This window comes from Anolis sagrei, chromosome 3 (assembly GCF_037176765.1).
Source record: "Anolis sagrei isolate rAnoSag1 chromosome 3, rAnoSag1.mat, whole genome shotgun sequence".
NCBI classification, from domain to species: domain Eukaryota; kingdom Metazoa; phylum Chordata; class Lepidosauria; order Squamata; family Dactyloidae; genus Anolis; species Anolis sagrei.
The window spans coordinates 259578553-259606210 of NC_090023.1; the positions used below are offsets into that span (position 1 = coordinate 259578553).

The window sequence follows — 27658 nt, forward strand, 5'->3', positions numbered from 1 at the left end:
TTTCATCATGACAATTGGGCTCAAACTTTATTGCCTTCTGGTTTGTTGGGAGGGATGCGTTTTCCTAAGAAATTACAATTCAACTTACAGAAAGATGCTGATCGTGTTTGAAATATAAACCTCGGTTCCTAAGTGTTCTCTTACAGGAGGATTGCTTCAGCTCTACATATTAGTATAAAAAACCCCAAATTAGGGTTTTATATTTGTATGCAATTGAAAAGGAACGAGAGAGAGAGAGAATGAGAATTCGGATGGGAAGATAAAAGCCAGACCAAAGTTTGGGTTGCTTTTATTAAGAAACCCAACCCTAGTATGTACTGTATTCTGTTCACAATTTGTAAATTAAATAAAACACACAGATACATACATACATACATACGCACACATACAGGCATAAGTCTGTGCATCTGTCAATCTCTCCTAAAGCCAAGCGTTTACATTCAGAAGCAAACCATCACTGAGCCATATATTTCTGTCACTGGGCACAACCCAAGCCAAGCCTTGAAAATACACATCCTATTGCAAGGTACGGCAGGCAGCCGACTTGTGCGTGGTGGATCAAACCTTAAATTTCAAAGATGCAATCACACAAATGACGGACTTCAGTTTCTCCGCTACTTAAGACAGCAATGCTTTATGTAATGCAGGATTTGTTTATAATTACACAGTAATTATAAATTGTACCAAAGTGATGGCAAAATCCATTTCGTTAAAAAGGCCTCAACAAAAAGATCGGCATGGTGGTTTCATGCATCGGCTTTCTGCCGAGATAGAACATCTCGTTATGTTGTTTTTTCCTTAAAGGAGAAACAAGAATGCCAAAACACACACACACACGCACACAAAGTAACTCGGCATACATCAATGACGCATTCTGAGAAACTTGTACCCCATTTTTTCATTAGACAGAAAACGGCACACACACTTTGTAGGATTTTTATAATTCAAGTCTCCACTGATATTTACACGAGATAATAAAACAAATGAAAGGAGTAGATCGAAATGTTTGATTTTTTTTTTTGCCCATCGCAGCAGCCGAAGAAGAGAAATTCTCAACTCGTATCGCATTGTTTTCCTTAAAACTAGCACATGACCAAGCTTTTCCCCAAAGTGCGCTGTTAGGAAACAAGGGGGCACTTTCCTGACGACGTCACACAGGTTAAAAATAAATGTTAAGTCATTTAATACACAAGGTCCCCCCCCCCCAAAAAAATTATGTCATCGCCTAAAAGTGCATTTTGAATTTCATTGATAACTGAGATGTCAGTCATGAAACATTACTTAGTATGCCAAGCCTGAACTTCTCGTTCCTAAAGATTAGAAAAGATATTAACATCTTGAATGGAAAATGTGCTAATATCTCCTTAGTAAAACGATTATTTCAGGAGTTAAAATGACGCTATAGCCCAGTGCTTCTCAACCTGTAGGTCTCCAGATATTTTGGCCTTGACCTCCCAGAAACCCTAACAGCTGGTAAACTGGCTGGGATTTCGGGGAGGTGTAGGCCAAAACACCTGGGGACCCACAGGTTGAAATCCACTGCTATAGCCAGATGGTATTTCAAGGGCTGCTGACATGTAAAACATAAGGAATAAAAATCACACTTCAATGCAAACAGCCAAAATTGGGCTTTAGACACAACTATAGTGCTGATATACATTCAATGGAATCTTACGACAGACGTAAAATCTCCGCATCTTTCAATTGTGGTTAAAAGAATTAGAGACCCATGTTTCACCCACTGCAGTTTACTTCCCCCTCCTATTTCAGGCTTGACCATATTCAGTGTGACGTCCAGGCCAAAGTTAGCAGCATGGTTGGCATTAAGCTAAGCGTGTAAACAAGTGCCACAACTTTCAGGATTCACATTCTGGTTTAAAGCTATCAATGGAGAACATTTGAGGAAACATTATGCTAAACAGGGTTTCTGCTGAAAAGGGACAGGGATTTTACATCAAGGGTTTACAGGACGCTCTCAATTCCTTAAACACAGAGAAACATTACAGCTGTATTAGGTATGTGCCAAAACCGAGCCAAATTTAAGCAGATGGCCGAGTTCCACTGAACACAATGGAAGAGCAAAACAAATACCTAAAGTATTGGGTTGTTGTAGGTTTTTTCGGGCTATATGGCCATGTTCTAGAGCAGTGGTTCTCAACCTGGGGTCCCCAGATGTTTTTGGCCTACAACTCCCAGAAATCCCAGCCAGTTTACCAGCTGTTAGGATTACTGGGAGTTGAAGGCAAAAAACATCTGGGGATCCCAGGTTGAGAACCACTGTTCTAGAGGCATCCTCTGAGGTCGTCTACCATAGATGTGGGTGAAACATCAGGAGATAATGCCTCTAGAACAGTAGTTCTCAACCTGTGGTTCCTCAGATGTTTCAGCCTTCAACTCCCAGAAATCCTAACAGCTGGTAAACTGGCTGGGATTTGTGGGAGTTGTAGGCCAAAACACCTGGGGACCCACAGGTTGAGAACCACTGCTCTAGAACATGGCCATATAGCCGAAAAAAACTACAACAACCCAGTGATTCCGGCCATGAAAGCCTTTGACAATACACCTAAAGTATTGTCAAAGGCTTTCATGACCAGAATCACTGCGTCGTTGTGAGTTTTCCGGGCTATACAGCCATGTTCCAGAAGCATTCTCTCCTGACGTTTCACCCACATCTATGGCAGACAACCTCTGAGGATGTCCACCATAGATGCAGGCAAAACATCAGGAGAGAATGCATCTGGAATATGGCCATACAGCAAGGAAAAACTCACAACAACCCAAATACCTAAAGCTCTGCCATGAAAAGTGCTTGGGTCAGTTTCATTGCATTATACTCATTCCAATTTATACATTTTTGGGGGTGAAGATAGGCTTTTGGACTGTTTGGAACACATGCAAGGCCTTTAACTAAGCAGCAACTCCAATGTGAGCAGTAAAACCCAGCAACCAACCTCAATTGCTACTGATGTGAATGGCAAAATCATGTTTCATGTAGGTCTCCATTTATAAGAGTGGGCAGCTTGTGGCCTCTTAGATCAGTGGTTCTCAACCTGTGGGTCCCCAGGTGTTTTGGCCTACAACTCCCAGGAATTCCAGCCAGTTTACAAGCTGTTAGGATTTCTGGGAGTTGGTGGCCAAAACATCTGGGGACCCACACATTGAGAACCATTGTCTTAGATGCTTCAACACTGCAAATACTATCATCTCCTCAGCAAAGAAGTCAGTTGGAGTTGCAACCCAATGCTATTTGCAAGGCCAAGAGTTGCTCGTACACTAGAGCACTGGTTCCCAAGCTTTGATCCTGCACATGTTTTGGACTTCAACTCCCATAAGCTCCAATTGTCCAAAACTCAGGAATTCTGGGAGATGAAGCTCCATAACACCCAGAGGACCAAAGCTTGGGAAAGTGCTGAAGAGTAGACATGGGCAAACTTCAGCCCTCTAGTTGTTTTGGACTTCAACTCCCACAATTCCTAACAACCTCAGGCCCTTTCCTTTTTCCCCCTCAGCCGCTTAAGCGGCTGAGGGGGGAAAGGAAGGGTCCTGAGGCTGTTAGGAATTGTGGGAGTTGAAGACCAAAACACTTGGAGGGCCCAAGTTTGCCCATGCCTGCTCTAGAGCAGTGGTTCTCAACCTGGGGTCCCCAGATGTTTTTGGCCTTCAACTCCCAGAAATCCTAACAGCTGGTAAACTGGCTGGGATTTCTGGGAGTTGTAGGCCAAAAACATCTGGGGACCCCATGTTGAGAACCACTGCTCTAGAGCCTCATGGGACTTCTGTACAACAGGTTGATGCCTGCATTAGGCAGTCACACTTCCGACTTAACAATAAAAACAAATGCACCCATCATGACTGCGGAACGATTCTGACCATCACAGAAGTACCACTACTTTGATAAGGCATTTGCATTACATGGTTTGCGCCATCATGTTCGAAAACAGATCCACATAGCACACATTGCTCTCTCATTAACAATCGAACGCCTTCTTCGGTCTTAATCGACATTGCGTAACCAACATTTCAAAAATCCAGTCCCGTATTCAAGTTTCTAAGCATTAAATTTAGTTGGAGGGAAGGGAGAGATTTCCTCAACAAAGATGTAAACATGTCAAGGTTACAAAATTTTATTGAGCAACTTGGAGAGCGGTTGGGAGCAAATTTAAAACTGGCCGGCCCTTGTTTTTAGAAAATATTGGAAATTAGAAATGGCACAGAGCCCATTTCACCCAAATTCTGTCCATTTGGTTCTTTTAAAAAATGGACAGATACACAAAGTTATGCAAACAATGGCAGACGCACTCACTAACTCCATTTCCATGAAGTGTCCCAATTCCAGAAAGCCATTACTTGACTCCGTCCCAAGTAATAGTATAAGATTGAACCGAAAGGCAAAATGGAGGGATGGGGTTGGAGGTGCCACTATTGCAGACGGAGACTGTACTTGTGAGATTGTGATCCTTCAGGTGGCCAGAGCTGGAAGATATAGGAAGTTGTTCAGAGGAACATAGGAACAAGAGGAGGAAGAGTGCAGGAACGGGTGGAGACTCGGTAAAACATCACACGGCCCAGCGACCAAGAACCCTACAGAATGGTTCGACTTTCAACATTAGGCACCCAGTGTCTCTGACCAAAATCATTAAAATACCAGCACTTCAAAGTGCCCTGTACCTCTGTTGTGTTTCAAACACGGAAAGTCAAGCACCTGTACAGCTGGAGAGCCTGATATTGAAGGGGGAGAACACGGCAAGCTTTGCTTTCAACGCCTGCTTTGAAATGGAGGCGGCAACCTCGCCATTCATGCTGACAACTGCGAACTAGACCTTAGGAAACCACATATCACTGTTTTAGGATACTCTCAGTGTGGTCTTTCCGGCTAGCCCAAGCGCATGTTATTTGAAGACCCTTTAAAAAAAAATGAAACTAAAACGGTCAGGTTGTGACGCTGATCTGTGAAATTCTCATGCCAGAGCTTGCTTGGTGAAGACAGCATGTGCTTTAGGTGGAATCGGATATTTCAGAAGAACCATCCAAAAAAACATTTTTAAGATTTATGGAAAGGATCAGATGTTCGGTTTTAAAAAAAAGCAACCCAAAAAGGATGATATCCACAATGCTGGAGTTTTCAAATCGGTCAGAATGGCCCAGGCTAGGAGAGAAGCCCAAACCACCCGTAGTCTGATATGGTCCAAGGTAGATCCTTTAGAGGTTTGCCTCAACCCTCAGCCTTTATTTCTTGAGGATTGGTCTTCAGTCCTGTTCAGTCAGTTGGCAGAAATTGACTGTGCAATTTTCCCCCAGTGTGTTTATTTGTACAGGCTATGTACACTCTAGAAGGTCCATTTAGCGCTACACTGTCGTACTTTTCATGCCAGCGATCTGAGGGCGTGCAAATTCCACAAAGTCATCAATAAGAACTGGCCATGCTCCTAGAGGGAGAGCAGAGGGGAGAAGGTGAATTACTATTACGTTTGCATGACACTTTTGGCACATTCTCTATATAACACAGTATTTTTAAGTTTCTTACATCTTTGAATAACTGACAATGTGAAATTACAACCCATGTCCTTCCTCTAGCATGATAATTTGCATTCATTTCAATACGATTCAAAAAATTACAGTGCACAGACTCACTCAGAATCATAGGCTAAAGGAAAATGTCTGCTTAAAGTGAGCACTCAACAAATGCAGCTTGCCAGCCAATGATAATTCAGTTGTAGAAATTTCTCTTTTCTTATTGGAAGTAACTCTTCCTAGTCTTTGTCTCGCCCAATTGTCTGACTTTGCACAATAATATAGAGCAGTAGTTCTCAAACACTGATGTTCCAGGTGTTTTGGACCTGAACACACAGAAGCCTTAGGTTTCTCATCCTGTGAGATATTTTGGCCTTCAACTCCCAGAAATCCTAACAGCTGGTAAACAAGCTGGGATTTCTGGGAGTTGTAGGCCAAAACACCTGGGGACCCACAGGTTGAGAACCACTGCCTTAGACAGGTTTGGCCGTAGCCCCTGGTGGCGCAGTGAGTTAAACCCATGCGCTATCAGGACTGAAGACCGACAGGTCACAGGTTCGAATCCAGGGAGAGCGTGGATGAGCTCCCTCTATCAGCTCCAGCTCCTCATGAGGGGACATGAGAGAAGCCTCTCACAAGGATGATGAAACATCACAACATCCAGGTGTCCCCTGGGCAATGTCCTTACAGACAGCCAATTATCTCACACCAGAAGCGACTTGCAGTTTCTCAAGTCACTCCTGACATGACAAAAAAAAAAGTTTGGCCAATGGTCTGGGAACCAAGAATTAGCATGAGTTAAGGTTTAACTAAAAAGTTATATGACATAAAAAGGTGATGTACAGATTAAGCATCCATTATCTTGAATATTTGAGACCAAGAGTGTGTGGATATATATACATATACATATATAATTACAGAATAATAAGTTATCTAGGATAGCCACACATCCTGACAAATACTCATGATTTTCCCCAGCCTCACATCTCTTTCTGTCCCTACATCTTGCACATTCAATATTTGTGTCGCATGTAGGACACAAGGCTGGAGACCGAGGATCTATGAAATGGCAGAAATCAAAGGATAGCACTGGGCAAAAATCCACAACTTCGTAGATTCTCACGTGTCTCTGAAACCTCCCATCTTTTTCCAGCCTTGCATCTTCTTTGTTTGTTATTTGTGTTGTTTATGAGATGGAAGGCTGGAAAGAGACTGAAGATCTGTGATATGTCAGGAATACAAGCACAATGCTCAGTTCACATGTCACCCCTCCAGCCATTTCACAGATCTTTGTGCCTCCTTCCATCCTCTTTCCTTTCCCCAGGAAGCCTATCAGACACCCTTTCCCACCTTGCCAGTGAACAAACCAAATTGTTGCACCCAGCACCTTAAAGCTCGAAGCAGGTGGTTGGCAGCAAAAGGTTTAGGAATTTTGGAGCACTTCAGGTTTCAGATGAAAGATGTTCAACTTATAGAAAAGCCCACAAATGCAAGGAATTCTCACTAAATCAGCCAGTCAACCTGAAGACTGGATAAGTAACTCTAGCAAAGGTTAGTTTGGTAAGTGGGTCTGCTAGTTTACAAGATAAAACACCAAACCAAGGTAATACAACAGAATCCCCCCGTCACCCCAAAAAGAGCCTCTTCTTGCTCGAGACTGCTTTCCAGAAACAAATCCATGGTCAGTCACTATGGCAATGATTGCCACTGTCAACTGCTGACTCCTGGATTGTGCCCAGTATCTGCACAAAAGGAATGGCTTTATTTTCAGAAGGCAGACAAACAACTCTCTGTCTGTTTATCCTCGTGGTGCCCCTCACAGTTACAACCAAACACTTCAGAGTATCAGCAAAGCTACAATCACAGTGGTGAATAAATTTAAGCGAAACGTTTTGAGGGCTCTGGTAGCATAAACTGGCAAAACAGAGAATCACATTGGGAAGGAAGATTTTCTTATTAAATGAAGGGTTACCGAGACAAATATGTTTGAGAAGCACAGTACCTTCCTCGTCATAATTTGACATATCGTCTGCTATCATCGCGCTGAAGTCTAGAAGGAGGTTCCAAGTGTCCTTCGGTATAGATCTTTTATGATGTTCCTATTTGTAGAGAAATCAGAGTGTCAGAAACAAATGCATTATCAAACCTTTAGGAAGTTAAGGTGAGAGGCAGCAGCTCTGGGTTGTTGAACCCCCAAGCATGTGTACCTTGAAATGTTGCTAGGAAAACAGTGGCATTTAGAAAATTACTTCCAAACATGGATGACCAAAGAGCCTGCATGTTCAGAGATGACCCAAAAAATCAATTACAGCCACTAGGCAGGTGTGTTCCCTCTATTTCAGTGGTTCCCAGCGTTTTTTTGACCAGAGACCACTCTCCAACTTTGGACCAAAAGAGTTACGAATCAGTTTTTGGTCAAATTTCCCACCTACAATTAGCCCTCATGATAAAGCAGCTCACCCTTTAAAAAGGCTAAACCCCATTGCTCCTCCTTCTTGGGCTCCTTTCTTACAAATACATCACACCCAGGGTTTTAACTTTTTAACATTTTATCCCATACATCTGGCCTGCCCATTGTGTTGATTATACTATGTTACGTTATACTGTTTTATTTTATTTGCTATTTCGTATATTTTGTCATGATGTTTTTTTTTCCCTTGCTGTTTTGTGTTTAATTATGTTGTATTATTTTTGGCCCCATGTTAGCTGTCCTGAGTCCTCTTTGGGGAGATGGTGGCGGGTTATATTATTATTATTATTATTATTATTATTATTATTATTATTATTATTATTATTATTCTGTTTGGTTACTTGGGGTGCTGATTCAGAAAATTGTATGAGATAGACCACATCAGCTCTATTTTCTGATACAGAACATATGCCATCCAGTAATCGCCATCTGCTCTCTTACAGAAAACCATATTTAATAAACCGTGGCACTATTGCAACGAGACCAGTCGCTCTCGTTGCAATAGTGTAGTAATGGTGAGGCCACAGACCATATTTTAGTTCCTGTGGACCACTGGTGGTCCACTGACCACAGGCTGGGAACTACTGCTCTGTATGATCAGTTTTATACTTGCTTATTAATGCGATGCTTTTGATACAAAATAAATAAATAAGGTATCTGTTGGGGAGGGAAGCAACAACGGCAGGCAAACTGCAGACCCACTGCGTGAGTCAGTTTAACAGCCCTCCTCACTCACCTTTCCAGTGCTAGAAAGGTGAGCCAGGTTCATTTACCTGATCAACACCAAGTTTATTCCCCTGGCATGTTAAGAGTTTTGTTGAGTTTTACTCCAGTGGCTTTTGAAGCATTGGCTGAGTACCCTTCTTCCTGACTTGCCTTCCCAGCACAGGGAACATGAGCAAAACATGAAGCCAAGCTCATTTGGTTTGCACTTTGAGAGCCAGCTATGTATTATTCTCAGGACTCAAACCTTTTTGACTTGCCTTCCCCCTCCCTACACATGGAATAAAACCTGGTCCAGCCAGGCATATCCCATTGCCCTGGGTCATCCCAGCATCTTCCCATCTAATCCAGAGGACCCAAATATTTCTCTAAATATTGTCGTAAAGAAGAGGGAACAGGTTTGTTTTCTACCCTAGAGACAAGGACTTGAAGTAATGGGTTCAAATCACAGGAAAGGAGATTCCACCTGCACATTAGGAAGAACTTCCTGACTGTGAGAGCTCTTCAACAGTGGAACTTACTGCTTCATAGTGTGGTGGAAGATCATTATTTGGAGACTTTAAAACAGTGGCTGGATGGCCATCTATTCGGAGTGCTTTCATTGTTCTTTTCCTGCATGGCAGAATGGGGTTGCACTGGATGGCCCATGTATTCTCTTTGAACTTTATGATCAGGGAACCTTTGTGTGCCAAATTGGGTTCTTCAGAAGGCTAGACTAGGTCTGCCAACAATATCCAATTTCCTTTCAAGATTTCTGTTTTTAAGCTCAATTCCATTGTATCAAGCTTAAACTCAAGCAATATTTTGAGGTAGAGGAAGCTATCAGTTCTCTCTAATGTGGATTTGGCCCACAGAACCATTAGCTGCTAAATAATGCCTGTTGCTTATCTGCAACAGTCAGGTAACAGAAATAATCTCATTGCTTCGAATCAAATAATCCAATCCATGCATGGTCTTACCAATAAAAATTTGTTCCACAAGTCTAGGAATTTAAATCTTCCATGAAGTACTAAATTCCAGTAAGCGATGGCCATTTCTAAGTCTGCAACATGAAACAAAAACAGAAACTCAAGTTCCTTCAACATTCAGATTTCATAACTGCAGAATGAATTGTTGGCCACAAGGAAAACATACTCTGTACTTCAAAACTCTGGGGCAATCCTGACTTCCCTCCCCACCCAGATAACTGATAGAACTAGAAACTGGGACGAGGGAGTAATGCTGGCATAGGTTTGTTCATACGCACTCTATGTCTCTAGGCAGCTCCTTTAAAGCTGCAACAAAGACTGCTCGTGAATTTACCCCCAAAATCTAGTGATTGTTTTCCCTGTGACAAATACTTTTAGGGGGAAAAAGAGTGCTGAACAGACAGCAGCCTTTACATCAGTGGAAGGATATGGAGTCAGACCATACTTTTACAAGAGGATACATTTGTGGGTTGCTGTGAATTTTCCAGGCTGTGTGGCCATGTTCCAGAAGCATTCTCTCTTGACTTTCCCCCCACAATGTTTTGCTAACTGGTAGTCAGATTTGAGAACACAGAAATGCTGGACCACTCTAACAACCACCATGTCAGAGAAGCCATTGAAATCCACAAGCATGTCAACAATTTCAACAGAAAGGAGGAAACCGTGAAAATGAACAAAATCTGGCTAACAGTTTGTTTGTTTTTTGTCGTGTCAGGAGCAACTTGAGAAACTGCAAGTTGCTTCTGGTGTGAGAGAATTGGCTGTCTGCAAGGACGTTGCCCAGGGGACGCCCAAATGATTTGATGTTTTATCATCCTTGTGGGAGGCTTCTCTCATGTCCCCGCATGGGGAGCTGGAGTGGATAGAGGGAGCTCATCTGCCTCTCCCTGGATTCAAACCTGCGACCTGTCGGTCTTCAGTTCTGCCGGCACAAGGCTAACAGTATTAAAAAACCTCTAAAGTCAGGAAAGTAAATAAAAAGCAGCACTCAAAAAGCAGGGGAATTCCAGACAAGAATCAATCAGTGCCAGCTAATCACCTTCTAACAAAAGATGCCCCAGGCAGCAACCAGTCAGGCCTTGAAGCTGCAAGGCCATTAAATGCTAATCAAGGTGGCCAATTGCAACGTTGCCTCAAGCAGACAAGAGTTCTTTTTCCCACCCTGGACATTCTGCAGATATATAAATCTCACTTGCCTAGTTTCCAACAGACCCCTCAATTTCTGAGGATACCAGCCATAGATGTGGGTGAAACGTCAAGAAAGAATGCTTCTGGAACATGGCCATACAGCCTGGAACACTCACAGCAACCCAGTGATTCCGGTCATGAAAGCGTTCGACAACACAGGATATAGTTGCTTTAGGAAATCCTAGTAGGCTGGTCTTAATATGCAATGACCACATCTGAGATTCAGCGATAGTCTCCCAGGACTCTTCCTTCCTGCAAATGGCTTGGCTTATTTCTGCACCAGGAAATATTGACATACATACCTAAACCTTTCTGTCCTGGATTCTTTGCAAAGTTGAACGTAAACTGATAAAAATCCTTAAATCTTCCCGGTTCTTTCAATTCCTGTTCCATTTTGGGAAGCTGGGCCTTTAGCTTTTCTATGCTGTCGCATCTGTAATAGTTTTTAAAAGAAGTTTGCATGTGTATTAATAAGTTGCATACTATAGGTTTAAAATACTTTGAAAATATATTTCTTCCAAACCAAGATGATGTCATATCCATTTTAGAAAAGAAAATGGCAGACTTTAAAATATTCTGAGATTTTTTTTATATTTAACCAATGAAAATACAAGTTCATCTATACATTTATAAATTCTCTAGAGTTTGAAAATTCTTAAAAGATTCCAAGCTGAAAGTTATTTCTTCAAAAAATAAAAGAAATACACTTGAGGCTCCAGTGGTCTTTTTGAACGGATTACCGTATATACTCGAGTATAAACCGATCCGAATATAAGCCAAGGCACCTAATTTTACCACAAAAAACTGGGAAAACTTATTGGCTCAAGTATAAACCAAGGGTGAGAAAAGCAGCAGCTAGTGGTACATATCAAAATAAAAATATATACCAATAAAATTACATTAATTAAAACATCAGCAGGTTAGATTTTTTAAAAATATTTATTGTATTTACCATATTTCAAAGAAAAACAGTAAACTAGCTCTGTAAAGGTCAACAAAAACAAGATGATATCAATAATAACAATAACAATAATAATAATAATAATAATAATACTTCATTTGTATCCTGTCCTAGCTCCCCATGGGGACTTAGACCAGCTTCCAACGTAGTAGCAAGCAAACATTCAATGTCTACATAAACAATGCAAAGCTAGATATAGATCTAGAATTACATATACTAATTTCACATATGCATTTCCCCCTAAAATGTTTGCAAATCATCTCTCTATATGTGCATTTCCCTCCTGCAATATTTGCAAGCCTTATATATCTGTTTATATCTATCTAGACATCTCTCTGTGTGTGTATGAATTTCCCCTGCAATATTTATGAACTGTATCTATAATCATATCTATCTAGACATGTCTATATATATTTGTGTGTGCATTTTCCTCCTGTAATATTTGCAAGCTGTATATATCCTTTCCCTTTTCAAAATATTCCTTTCTTCTCTCTCGCTCTCTAAAAAAATAAATAAAGAGTTTTCAAAATGGGCAACTCTAGCCTGGGAGGAGAAGCAGAGTGAGGGAGGCTTTGGAAAAGAAAACACACTGTTAAGGGAGGGGAAGAGAAGAGAGAAATACATCATATATTGCAAACAATGTCTAGAAAGAGCTGTCAGAGCCTTGACCCCATTATAAGCTGAGTATAAGGGCTGAAAAACTTGGCTTATATTCAAGTATATACGGTTCTTAATATGGTTACGGGTGTAAATAAACAGTAAGAATTAAAAAATATATATACATCTCAGAAGAGTCTCTGAAGTACAGTTCTTAGAAATTAGAATATTTAATTCAAATGATACAACTTGAAACATTTTTTTCTACATTTCAATGCATCGCCAAATCCTATATGTCACACAATTTCACAGCATTAGGCAGAGGGGTCCCAGGACATTTCAAGAAGTTTGTGGAATAATAGGAAAAAGGCATTCGAAAATGAAAGGTATGTGTGAATGGGATGGGGAGAGAGGAAGTATATGTGCCTATAAGCACAGCAAATGGGCAGAGTATGGATGGCTCTTCCCTTGGGACACGAGGCGCTGATTCAACTGATAGGGATCCTCTCCCAGACCCGCTGAGCACTTACCCTAGTTCTGTCATCCCATCCATGAATTCCATCCTTAAGAATTCACACTGTGTTGCAGCTCTGAACTTCCAGGCAATAATCAATACACTAATACTGGCAGGGTCAAGCGCAAGGTCATCACAAAACTGCTGTATACCATCTATGCCAATTTTATTCTCATCTTGAGGATCTAAGGTTTTAAACATGAAATAAAATAAATGAAAACGTACAAATGCTCTGAAATGATTTCTGCTAACTGGACTGCAGCGTTGCCCGATTTGAAGACAAATCCCATAAATCTAAATCTACTTTCTCACCTTAAGGATATTTCACGCTGATAGTTTATACTGAATGTTTGCCTTTTTATATAGCATTGTTCAATGTGCAAGAAATATTTTTATAAAGGTAAAGGTTTCCCCCTGAAATTAAGTCAAGTCGTGTCCAACTCTGGTGCTCATCTCCATTTCTAAGCCAAAGAGCCGGCATTGTCCATAGACACCTCCAAGGTCATGTGTCCTGAATGACGGCATGGAGCACAGTTACCTTCCTGCTGGAGCGGTACCTATTGATCTACTCACATTTGCATGTTTTCAAACTGCTAGGTTGGCAGAAACTGGAGCTAAAAGCGGGAGCTCAACCCACTGCCCAAATTTGAACCGGCAACCTTTCAGTCAGCAAGTTCAGCAGCTCAGCGGTTTAATCCACTGTGCCACAGGGGGCTCCTTTGCAATCCCTGTTTTATTGCTATGAGACTAATGAGAAATGTGGGCCACTTATTTTCATTTCAAAGAGCAGAAAGAGTGAATCACTTGGCCTGACGCTCTCTCTGAAGGACTAGATTGTACCCACATTCCCGGTGAGTAGAAGTTAAAACGCAACCTAAGATGGGAGAGGAGTGAGAGCTTGAGAGTCCTGATAAATATTTTAGAGAAGAGTCAAAACATGTAACAAAAAGAAGCTGGACAATTCATAGTAACCTTCACCAAGCTAGTGCCCTCCAGATGTGCTAGACCAGGGCTTCATAAACCTTTCCACTCACAGTCCCTTTGAGCCCAAGAAATGTTTATGTGACTCCCGGTGTACAGGTATATAAAGTAAGTATAAAACTCAAACAAATAAACTGATAACAAATAAACATTTGGAAGGCCTGCTAAATGGGCTGATTGTGCTGTTTACAAAATACAGCTGAAGCATCTTCTGCAGAGCCCACTGGAAAAACAGCACAACGTATTTGTGTAAATTTTTAAAACAGCCTCCAAGTGACGTTCAGAAAACTCTGACTGTTGCCAAATTTTAGAGACCCCAATATTGAACTAAGGTTTGAGGTCAAGGCCCTCAGTTTAAGAAGCAGTGTGTGAGACTATAACTTCCACCCTCAGCAGCCTGACCTACTTTGTAGAAGACTGATTAAGAATCAAGAGGAAAGGTCAGTAGTTTTCTGCTTAAAAGGCTGAACTACAAATCAGAAAGTCCACAGTTCAAATCCACTATGCAGCCTTAGGAAAGCACACATTCATCGACAAGATGAGTGTTAGTACGCATATCTTCTGTGTTTGTTGTAAAGGCAGAATATTATGCACATGAACCACTGAATTATCTTAGTAACAATTTTCGACATTTCCTTTGCTCCTTGTGCTGAGCAAAAGTATTTTCTTGAAATGAAATACAGACCCTTCACTGCCCTGTGTAAGATCCACATAGGGAAAAAGCAACTAGAGCAAAATGCTGTTGCTTCTCCTGGTGACTGAAACAACAATAGAACAGCCTAACTGCTAAAGCTGTTACAAGCAGAGATAACAACCAGAGGGCTAAGTCAGGAGGAAGGCTGACCATAACAGGGCACTAGAGGACGCGATGTGGCTACTTTAATTATCTGTATCAGTGTTTCTCAACCTGGAGATCAGGACTCCTGGAGGTGGGGGTCACGAGGGGGTTTCAGAGAGGTTACCAAAGACCATCAGAAAACATATATTTCTGATGGTCTTAGGAACCCCTTTGGCAGAGAAGGCTGAAGATCTTTCCACCATCCCCGTCCCATCCCCGTCCCCCACCAGAAGCTGGGATTGGCCAGCCTCTCAGCCAAGGGGAGGGCTGTTTCTGAGACTCCCAAGAGGAGAGGGGAGAGCTGGTGTGCTATGCGCAAGGCAGCATGGTGCACGTGTGAGGACAAGGGAGAGCATGTGAGGCTAGAGGGAGGCTTGTGCCAGCGAGTCCCTCCAAGGCATGTGGGTTCTGTGTGGGAAGTTTTGCCCAATTCTATTGTTGGTGGGGTTCAAAATGCTCTTTGATTGTAGGTAAACTATAAATCCTAGAAACTACAACTTTCAAATATCATGGTCTATTTTCCCCAAACTCCACTAGTGTTCACATTTGGGCATATTGAGTATTTGTGACATGTTTGGTCCAGATCTATCATTGTTTGGGTCCACAGTACTCTCTGGATATAGGTGAACTACAACTCCAAAACTCAAGGTCAATGCCCACCAAACCCTTCTAGTATTTTCTGTTGGTCATGGGAGTTCTGTGTGCCAAGTTTGGATCAATTCCATCACTGGTGGAGTTTAGAATGCTCTTTGATTGTAGTTGAACTAAAAATCTCAACAACTACAACTTCCAAATCAATCAATCCCCCCTCCAACCCCACCAGTATTCAATTTTGGGTGTATTGGGTATTTGTGCCAAATTCAGTCCAGTGAATGAAAATACATCCTGCATCATCAGATATTTACATTACAATTCATAACAGTAGCAAAATTAGTTATGAAGTAGCAACGAAAATAATTTTGTGGTTGGGGGTTACCACAACATGAGGAATGATATTAAGGGATCGCGACATTAGGAAGGTTGAGAAATACTGCTCTATATTAATGGGCTTTGTAGCCAAAGATCATGCCATATTATTAAATGAAGATCTGCAGAAACTCCAGGGGCTAGAAAAGGCAGGCAGGTGTTCACTTGGGACACACAGGCTGCACTTTCCCCATTTTCATAACAACTCATATGCAATCCTCTTCCTTGTTTTGTATTGAAACACAAAATACAACATTGTTCCCAGTGAAATCCACGATTCTGCCCTGGATTTTAGACATGGAATCTACTGCTACACGAAGCATGCAGAAGGTTAACCAAAATCACTCACCTTTGTATCTATTATATAGCTGTTCTAACTTCTTTCTGTCCAATGATCCTTTAACATTTTCTCGTACATACAGTTCAGGGTTTTGAAAAAAGTTATCTGTTGCAACGTCTAACTTCCAGTCATTCTGAGATAGACAATTCACAGCGGTCTTTTCACTGGACTGTGTGAAGATCATAAATTGTCGAACTTTATCTTTCTGTGATGACTTCAACTTGTTCTAGAAAAGTATAAGAGGACAGAAAAGTGAATCTTCACATTTGCTTACCTAGGGAGGAGCATTCACATTTCTTCCAAAAAAGCAACTCAAAAGTGATGTATGTGTCAGTCAGAAAATTGAAGCAGACAAAAAGAAAGCCTTTTTAGGGATGTTGGTTCCTGATCTGATCTGGATTTGTTTTTTACTTAACTGAATTTAAGGTACTTATTCCTCCTCAAACCAGCTATGTAACAGAATAAATGGCAGAACATTGTGTGATGCTTCTCCTTCCCACTGGTATGCCTTGCAACCTTCCCACTGGTATGCCTTGCAACTTCACGCAGTTCACAAAAACATTCTGCAAACGTACTCCTGAAGTTCTACAAATACTACAGGGCTTACAGGGTACCACAAAAGGAATTATGTATATTCACATAAGTACATTACCTTTGTGGAAGCTGAAGAGTGGTGTGAAAATCTGGAATATGGAAAATTTAAAGGGCAAATCTGCTCCAGGGTAAACAAAAAACAAGGCACCTGCAACCACAAAGCTTTCCGCTTTAAGTTGGTCATGCACCAAATATGTGAAACCACCAACTGATTCATATCACCTTTGCAAAAAAAAAAAGAGTGAAATCCTCAGTCCTGTAGACTGTGTACTATAAAGATGAAAATATACAAGGAAGAAATCGTTCTGTATCTAGTCAACAGAACAAAGAGCATTTCTTTGTGTTAAGTCAGATGACTGGTTCATCTAGTTCAGTAGTGCCAACTCTTACTGGCAAGAGCCAGACAAGCTATTGCATTTTAGGCAGGATTCTTCTCTAGATGTACTCAGAGCTCCATGAAAAGTCCAGAATGACGAGAAAAATATTGCCAGTAAACTAAACCTATGATAACATCATTTGGTGGTTAAATTTACCTTGTCAAGCCTTCACACATCAAAACAAGCACAATGGCAATCTGAATCCATTTAGCTACATTCATCTACGTACAAATAACAATAATTGAGATGCACAAGCCCAGAACCCCATTGATAATACAAAACTAGATATCTGGTTCTTGGATCCCCAAATACAGTAAATGAGAAAAACATGACACAACTATGAAAAAGTAATTAAATATTCTCCTTTACAGGCAGTCCCAAGTTACTAACAAAGTTGAATTTGTATGTATGTCAGAACAGGTATATTCTTAAAGTGTAAATCCAGCCAAATATGTATGTGTGTATGTATGTATATATAGACAGGGAGACGGGGGGGGGGGGGGGGAGATAGAGAGCTTTGGCTAACACAGGGAAGATTTAACACCCTGTGGTGTTTGTTTTGCTGCCTGTGCCCATTTAGAAGATTTCATTTCACTTTCTGTCTCTGTGAAAATTCGATTTTGAAAAAATTGCCTTGTTGTGGAAACAAGGATTGATGATAAGGCTTCAGTTCAGACACCTTTTCCCCATGATAACTCTTTCAGGAATTAATTTCCCTTTCTAGAGGTAGATTTTTCTCACTTCCCGTTGTCTCATCCCTGTTCTCAACTATGAGTTGTTTGTAAGTTGGATATTTCTAACTCGGGGATTGCCTGTACATCTTTTCCTTTCAAAATAATGTCAAGAGAAATGTACAAACTATTTATTGATTATTCAACAAGGCTGAAACCTTATTTGGCAAAACTGGGAAGTGTCTGTGATTTAAAATAATCTCTCAAAAATATCATCGGTTTGAAGGGAAGTGAAGTGTTGATGACTTCATGCCAACTCAACAATTCACAAACCCCTTAGGGTATAACTACATATTCCAGGTGTGTCCTCTGTACATATTACAACTGTGTATATACTGATGTAAAACACCATTCCAATGTAAAGTCATCTCCTCTCACTCTGCATCAAATTACAATGTCAATGCGATATTTATTTCCCTGCTAGCAAAGACACCAAATGAGGGCAGGAAATGTGCCAGATGATCATTTTATAACATATCATATTATGAGGACAGAAGGAGAACTCCAAAAGAAAGTACAGCTCTGTACAACGATCCTATGCAGCTAAATTCAATTTTAATGGGGGTCAAGTCCCTTTCTCAACTTCAGAGGAAGGCAATAAAATCTTGTCAAGAAAACTCAATGACAGGTTTGCTTTAAGAGTTGCCATTAATCAGGAATGACTTGAAAGCACACAGGAGCAAAAAAAGATATCTGTCTTCATGTTGATTCCTTAGGATTTTCTCACAAGGTTTAATCAGAGGTACTGTGCCATTCCCTTCCTCAAAACCTATGTGAATGCATCTTGCTCAAGTGGGTTTTTATGGTTGAAGATGGATTTGAATCCTCCATAGTCCTAGGTGAACATTCCAAATATGGCAACATGCTTGCTCTTAATAATGGGGGTTCATCAATCCAAAGATATCTGAAAAGCCTCCAAAGTGCAGCATCATGGACTACAATGAGATGTCGAGGCCAACACAGTACTCCCAGTTTATTTCATAAAGTAGATCCTTTTTCAGAGATTATCTGAATCACGCATGTATATACAAATACAGGCATTCCAAAATCCGAAAGAATCTAAAAGCCAAAACACTTCAAATTTCAGACAAGGTATATTCAATCTGTATAAACGGAAAGAATCTGAAATACAAAACAAGTCAATTCCCAAGCATTTTGGATAAGAGATACTCAGCTTATATAGGCAAGAGGGGTGGGGGAATCCCTTACTTGACTTGCTGCAAGCTAATCTCTGGATTACAGAGAGGTTTTTCCACCAAGAGAAAAAGTCTTGTCCAACCCAGGCACCCACTACGTTACCCCACTCCTGTTGCCAATTTTCTAACTGAAGACTTTTCTGCTCTCTAGTTCAGTGGCAGAAATGGCAATCTTAGTTACTCATACCCATTTCTTTCAGGCCGATCTATTACTTATACCAGCCTCTTCCTGCTTTAATAAGCATGTGTAACAGAGTACATGGGACAGGTAGCAGGACTGAGGAAGGAATATATATGAGAATCCATGACTACCTCCTCTCTGCCTTGAAAGGTAGAACATAAAGCCACCTGGTAACACTACACCCTAACATAATTATAAATTATTAGGCGTCCTGAGAAAATAAACAGAATTTACAAACCACATGTTATTATTATATGGTATATTTTATCCAAAATAAAGAACAGATCAAAACATTCTGCACATTCATTGTACTGTAACTTCAAGAGCATGTTCTTCCAACTTTATATCTAAGCATGTTACATCTAAGTGACAGATGATCTTTGTATTTCTTTTGCCAGATTGTTTATGCAAGGTGGAAGGAAGATGATCCTCCCCTCTTTGAGATACCTAATACAACATAAATATAATTTTTTATAATCACACTGAGTGCTCCACTTTATTTTTTCCAGGAAGTTGGGTGTTGATACATACATGGGTAATAAATGAATTTTAAGGAAAACACATCCTGGGTGTGTTCTGTGAGGCTAAAGTTAAACACATTCAAACACCTTAGGTCATTGAGAAGCCTCAGTATACTCACTGCACTTCCTGGATAAGATTTTAATGAAAGCCTGTGCAACGTGTCTGAAGCAACAGGTAGCTAGGAAGTACAGGATCTGAGACTTCAAAGTCACAGAAGCCTGATAATAAAACAAATACATTGTAAATTACATTAATATGGCTGCCATTTTCTAGTTACTTACTATATACATTGACCTAAAGCAACATAGTTACAAAAACAGATTTTCAAAATACCTCTTCTTATCTTCAGGATTCATATTTACCATAGGTCTTTTAATGTCAAAAGATTCCATGGAGTCTGAAGTGTTTTGCTACTTCCCTTTGAAACTCTTAGCAACAAATGTGAACAGACCTTTCAATCCCATCCTAACCAGAGTTATTTAAAAGTAAGTGCCACTCACTTCAACCAAAAGAAAAGGTAACCAAGACCAGACAGTATTACATTCCAATCAACATCAACATCACAGACATGTATTGCACAATAAAAAATTAATGTGCACATACAAACACATACACATTCTAGCACCTTAAATTAGTATTTACATCCCACTCTACCAAATGTCTTTAAGATCATTTCTCAACTGAATAGTGTTATTCTATGTGTTTGTGTGTATATGTCCACGTACAAACAGACACAAAGAGTGTATGCCAGGGGTCCTCAAACTAAGGCCCGGGGGCCGAATACGGCCCTCCAAGGTCATTTACCCGGTCCTCGCTCAGGGTCAACCTAAGTCTGAAAGGACTTGAAAGCACACAACAACAACAACAACAACAACAACAACAATCCTATCTCATCAGCCAAAAGCAGGCCCACACTTCCCATTGAAATACCAATAAGCTTATATTTGTTAAAATTGTTCTTCATTTTAATTATTTTAAGTGTTTTTTGCACTACAAATAAGATATGTGCATATGAATTCATGCATGTTTTTTTCAAATTATAATCTGGCCCTCCAACAGTTTGAGAGACTGTGACCTGGTCCTCTGTTTAAAAACTTTGAGGACCCCTGTACACTGTACGCAAACAGTCAATTCAATGTTACAGCATGTATACGAAATATAAACAAGACTCAAATGACTACAACACTATTTAGTAGTGACAATGTTTTTTTCCTGTGTGATGAAAAATATGCACTGTAGTGGGGGAAAGAACAGTACAGTCCCAAGGAAGCCCAAATTCAATACAAGTGAATCTGCTGATAAAATCTGGTTCAGCAGTACCATCCCAGAGCCTACCTTGGAGTATTTTGGGCAAAGTACGGTGACTTTTACAGTGAGCAGTAATCAAAGGTTCTCTCTCACTAGCTTCTGAATGCTTCCATTCACAAAGTGTCAAATTTCTTTATAGTAGCAAACCACCTGTTATTTTTTTAAGTAGATGTGTTGTCATATGTCACTGGAGAATGAATAAGTGAATGAACTGTTGGAACACCTGGCATTATCTAGACCTCAGTAAAAGCACAAGACATAACAACAGAATTAGTTTCTTAATCTGAGTGTTTTCTAGACCAATAATATTCAGGTTAACTGATGAGGGGAACCATCGATATTTCCTCTCCACTCCATTTTCCAGAAACCAGTAACATAATTTTCCCTATTTCTCTTCTGGAAGCTTGCTGCTAACCGGCAGCTGATGGCCCAAGGACTGACACAAGTCTACAGACTATCACTTTGAGCATTATTGTTGTTGCTACTTCACTTTGTTGACAAAGAGCTGCCTCCTAGAGATCATGCAGATAAGAGTAATGGAGTTGTTTTAGCAAGGTGTAGATGACAGAAAGTGGCATGTTGTCACTCCTCCAGGTAGGCGTCGGCAGCTCCTAGATACGAGTCTGTTTCTTTCCTTTGTTAAATGTATACTATGGTTTTAGAAATGCCTTCTCTAGGCCAGACATGGAAGACACACTGAAAAGAAATCACTCCTACCTGTGCACCAAGAAAACAGTTCTGAATCTACCCAAGTAGAATAAAAGTGTTAGCATTCAAGAATGTTACAGGGTATTGGGTTTTTTTCTTTGTCAAAACTGACCCATGTAGTACCTATCTGAAAGACACTTCAAGAAAATGATCCATTACACAAAATGCCCTACATTACTTACATTTCTTCTAGAAACATAATACACAAATATCTAAGTGGAGCATCCATTATCTGGAATTCCAGATAAGTATAAAATCCAAAATTGTCCACACAGATGATGATGATGATGATGATAATAGTAATAATAATGATTCTGGCAGCCCAAGAACAAGTCATTAGAACCAATGCCATCAAAGCCAAAATTGAAAAGTCGAGGACAAATGTAGACTCTGCAAGGAAGCGGATGAAACAATAGATCACATCCTCAGCTGCTGCAAGAAGATCGTGCAGACAGGCTACAAGCAGAGGCATAACACCATTGCTCAGATGATTCATTGGAACTTGTGCCACAAATACCATCTGCCTGCGACAAAGAACTGGTGGGATCACAAGCCGGAAAAGGTTACTGAAAATGAACACGTCTAGATACTCTGGGACTTCCAAATTCAGAGTTTTGGAGCACAATACTCCTGACCTCACAATCATGTTAAAAAACAAAGTATGGATTGTTGATGTCGCAATCCCAGGTGACAGCAGGATTGCAGAGAAACAAATGGAAAAGTTGACACAATATGAGGATTTAAAAATCAAACTGCAAAGACTCTGGCACAAACCAGTAAAGGTGGTCCCAGTGGTGATTGGCACACTGGGTGCAGTGCCTAAAGACCTTGGCCTGCACTTAAACACAATCGGTGCTGACAAGATTACCATCTAACAGCTGAAAAGAGGCCACCTTACTGAGATCTGCACGTATTATTTGCCAATACATCACACAGTCCTAGACACTTGGGAAATGTCCGACGTGAGATCCAATACAACAGCCAGCAGGGTGTCTGCTGTGGACTCATCTTGTGGTGTTTCAAATAATAATAATAACAATAATTTATTTTAGCTCGAGACAGGGCATAACATAGTTGAATACATCTATAAAATCACATATTAAAACATTTAAAATGCAACCATAAAAACATATATTAAAATAGTTGAGACAGTGACAATATTTACTTTTTGATAGTTCAATAAACACAAACTTTGTTTTAAACACAAAATACCAAGGGCCATTGTATATGATTACAATTTTTTTCATTATAGAACATATGTCTGCATGCCCATTTTTTATTGGAAAGTAACCTTTTCTGATTTTGGTTGAACTTTGGTTGAATTCAGTGGCACTTACTTTGAAAAACTCTTGCTTGTTTGGGGTTCGCATTTGTTTCCTAGTTGCAAAATTTTAAAAGGCATGTAGAAAGACACTTCAGTTCCTGTCGGAATTTTTTTACCATTAAAAGGCCTAAATATGAGTCCTAAAGACAATAAGAGGTACTCCGAAAACCTGTTTCTGTAGGCTGAAATAACCATGTCATATTAGGTTAAGGACAGAGCACACAATAAGTAACTTGAAAATTACAGCCAAATTAATTTAGTTTACAACATACGGGTTGAGTATTCTTTATCCAAAATGCATGGGATGTAAAGCGTTTTGGATTTTTTCCTCCAGATTTTGGAATATCTACATACTCAATGAGCTATTGTGGTTATGGCACATACATCTAAACACAAAATTCATCAATGTTTCATGTACACCTTATAGACATAGTCTGAAAGTAACTGCATATACTACTGTAAATAATTTATCCCCATTAAAAACGTGAAATGTACCCTGAACCATCTGAAAGATTTGGATTTGGGAGCATTTTCGATTTCTGGATAGCGGATACTCAGCCTGTATTACCAGTAATGTATTAGTTTTAGGATAGTGGGCAGTGATTTGAAAGGTGTTACGGTTCTGGGTGCATATACAGTTACTTTGCTTTACCTCTGATAGACTGGCTTGAGGATAGTTTCAAACATTGCTTCTGAATAGGAAACAACAGCCATCAAGAGAAATATGTGTTTATGTCATAGAAATTGGTGCTACTCTATTTCAACAACTTACATGGACCGTTTTGGATTTCAGGGCATTTTGGAATTCCAGATATGTGATCCTCAAACTGTATTTCTTTTAATACATACCTTCAGGCTACGAGTATCAGATGTATATAAAACATACACAAATGTCATGTTTAGACTTGGCTCCAATCTCCAAGGTGCCTCATTACGTATTTTGCAAAAAATTGCAAAATGCGGAGGGAGTTCCCTCCAAATCCGAAGCACTTCTGGGCACATGCATTTTGGAAAATAATAATAAATTTATTTATATTCGGCCCCATCTCCCCAAAAGGACTCGGCCGGCTTACAAGGCAACACAGTGAAAAACAGAATACATAAAATATAAAATATTTAAAAAAATTAACCAAAATCAGTAGAAGCATCGAATAACATAAAATTATAACATACAAGTGTTAACATAAGACAAGGATATAAATAATAATAATAATAATAATAATAATAATAATAATAATGTAACAACACTTTCCTAGACGCTTGGGAAGTGTTTGACTTGTGATTTTGTGATACGAAACCCAGCATAGAGATCTTGTTTGCTGTGATGTACTGTGCTTTTGTGTCAATAATTTCAGATAACAGATACTCAGACTTGTAATAGATGCAATAATGATGATGATGATGATAATAACAATAATAATTTCAGATAATAGGTACTCTGATTTGTAATGTATACAATAATAACAATAATAATCTATATAAATAAAAATGTAATGTTCATTTGTGGGATCAACATAACTCAAAAACCACTGGACAAATTGATACCAAATTCAGACACAATACACCTATCAGGCCAACAAGTGACCATCACTCATAAAACACTAAAAACACAGCTGAAGAGACTTAAAAAGCCAAAAACCAAAAAATACATTAGAACGCACGCACAAAACCAAACACACACATATGCAAACACACATATATACACACATATATACACACACAAAACACATATACACAGACTGGGCTACCGTGACGCGTGGCAGGGGACGCTAGTAATAAATAGGCTTTTATGGTTTTAACTTGGATTGTTTTAATATCAATGATGTTTAATACTTTGGAGAGTGACCATATGATGATGGTTATTATTATTATATTGTTTCAATACTTGTATTGCGATACTTTTTGTGGTGTGCTGCTTTAAGTCTCCGTGTGTGTGTGTGTGTATGTATGTATATGTGTATATACACACACACACACACACACTAGCTGTCTCCTGCTACGCGTTGCTGTGGCCTAGTCTGTTGATCTGGAAAATAAAGTAATTAGAAAGTCTTGGTTTCTAATATATGTAATGTCTTTCTGCTTGTGGGTAAACAGTATTTCTTGCTGTTTCTTTGTCAGTGTTGATGTGGAGAGTGTCTGGTTTGCCCACCCTGGAACATGCAACATATCATTGCCCTTCTTAAAGGGTCCCTTTCAAATCTGATACTATATCTCTCTCTCTGTGTGTGAATAATATCTATCTATCTATCTATCTATCTATCTATCTATCTATCTATCTATATCTATGGCTGGATGGCTCTTTGTCAGGGGGACTTTGATTACCTCTAAAGAAGGACAATGATATGTTGCATGTTCCAAAGTAGTTAAACCAGACAATCTCCACAGCAACACTGGCAAAGAAACAGCAAGAAATATTGTTTACTCACAACCATAAAGAAATTGTATGTATTAGAAACCAACACTTTCTCATTACTTTATTTTCCAGATCACCAGACTGGGCCACAGCAACGCATGGCAGGGGACGGCTAGTATATATGTATGTATATAAAAAGTAAAGAAAACAAAAAAGGGAGGACATAACGGATGCTCAGACTTGTAATTGGCCCCTTCCTTCCACATGGATGAAATAAAATCCCACATTACCTGCTTTGAACTGAGATAGATAGCAGTGTGGACTCAGATCACCCAATTCCAAGCAGGTAGAGTGGGTTATTCTGCCTTGATAATTCTGGGTTATGGGGCTGTGTGAACGGGCTTAGAGATGTGATAAATAGGCTTTAATGGTTTCAACTTGGATTGTTATTTAATACTGTTTCAATACTTGTATTGTGATGCTTTTCATGGTGCGCTGCTTTGAGTCCCCATATGGAGAGAAAAAGAGGGATATCAATAAACATCACCTTCAAAATTTCACATAACAGATGCTCAGGCTTGTAATTGGCCCCTTCATTCCACACAGATGAAATAAAATCCCACAATATCTATTTTGAACTGGGATAGATAGCAGTGTGGACTCAGATCACCCAATTCCAAGCAGATAGGGTAATTATTCTGCCTTGATATTCTGGGTTATTTGTTTACCGTATTTCTATCCCATCACTTCTCAACCCCCAAAGGGGGACTTAGGACGGCTTACAATGGGCACCGTTAGGATACCACTACATAGCAATTACAATAATAAAACCACAATTGAACATAAGTCAGTTAAAAACAATACATAAGCAATCATTGAAACAAATCAATAAATAATCATTTATTTATTTATTTACTTGCTTATGACATTTATGTGCCGCCCTTCTCATCCCGAAGGGGACTCAGAGCGGCTTACAAGATATATATACATACATTATATTGTATTATTAGCATAGTACAATATCAGTATTATGTATTACTATATTGTACTATACCAGTGTTTCTCAACCTGGGGGTCGGGACCCCGGGGGGGGGGGGGAGTATCATAGAAAATCTCTTGCTGGGAGGTGTTAAGATGTGCCTGGTTGTTTCCTCTCTGTTGTTTTGCTGTTGTAATTTTAGAGTTTTTTAATACTGGTAGCCAGATTTTGTTCATTTTCATGGTCTCTTCCTTTCTGTTGAAATTGTCCACATGTTTGTGGATTTCAATGGCTTCTCTGTGTAGTCTGACATGGTGGTTGTTGGTGTGGTCCAGCATTTCTGTGTTCTCAGATAATATGCTGTGTCCAGGCTGGTTCATCAGGTTCTCTGGTTGAAGTAGTCTGCAGTGCCTTTCATGTTCCTTGATTTGTGTTTGGGCAATGCTGCGTTTGGTGGCCCCTATGTAGACTTGTCCACAGCTGCATGGTATACGGTAGACTCCTGCAGAGGTGAGAGGATCCCTCTTGTCCTTTGCTGAATGTAGCATTTGTTGGATTTTCTTGGTGGGTTTGTAGATTGTTTGTATGTTATGGTTGGGGGTCACCACAACATGAGGAACTGTATTAAGGGGTCGCGGCATCAGGAAGGTGGAGAACCACTGTACTATACCATTATATTGTAATATTATTAGTAATATGACATGCAATATAAAATATGTAATTATAATATCATATTATTATTATTATTATATTGTATTACATTGTACTATACCATTATATTGTAATATTATTAGTAATATGACATGCAATATAAAATATGTAATTATAATATCATATTATTATTATTATATTGTATTACATTGTGTTTATGGGGCTGTGTGGAAGGGTTGAGAGATGTGAGAATGGGAATGATCACAAGTCCAAAGGGAAGAGGGAGAACCTGTAGCACTCGCCTACCCAGGGTGTTACCTTCCAAAACTACAACCCCCTTCCCCTTCCATCCCAAAACACTACAGACAAGGCAGAGATAGATATAAACAACAAAGGTAACCCACAGAGGCGACTCAACCTGTAGGATTAGAAAGAAAACACGTTGAGGCCTAGTGGAGGCCTAGGCCCCGCGTTGCCAGGCACCCTCTCCTGCCTTCCCTCCCTCAGCAACCGGGCTTGGGCCTCCCTCTCTTCCTCCCTCGCTTGCTTACCATGGTGGGGGCTGCGGCGGCGTCTGCTCCGGCTGCTGCTGCTGCTTCTCCGCGCAGGCCTCGCTCTCCCCTCCCGGGCCGGCGGAGGCGCACTCGCAGCAGCAGCAGGAAGGAGGGAAGGAG

General features: G+C 40.0%; 1 protein-coding gene across 1 annotated transcript; it reads right to left on the reverse strand.

Annotated features, from left to right (window-relative positions):
- Positions 1-27658, reverse strand: DCUN1D1 (defective in cullin neddylation 1 domain containing 1). The gene is made up of 7 exons (XM_060767442.2): positions 27536-27658; positions 16067-16283; positions 12949-13117; positions 11163-11293; positions 9664-9746; positions 7514-7610; positions 1-5426 (listed from the first exon to the last, which is right to left on the reverse strand). The coding sequence occupies exons 1-7, from the start codon at positions 27536-27538 to the stop codon at positions 5347-5349; spliced, it is 780 nt and encodes a 259-aa protein (XP_060623425.1). The 5' UTR covers positions 27539-27658; the 3' UTR covers positions 1-5346.

Excerpts from the sequence above, each read along its gene's own strand:
- DCUN1D1 (XM_060767442.2), bottom strand. Across the intron at positions 11,294-12,948 it reads GATGGGATGACAGAACTAGG|ATGCGACAGCATAGAAAAGC; the intron begins GTAAGTGCTCAG and ends AAACTATTACAG. Across the intron at positions 7,611-9,663 it reads TGTGGAACAAATTTTTATTG|GAACATCATAAAAGATCTAT; the intron begins GTAAGACCATGC and ends CTCTACAAATAG.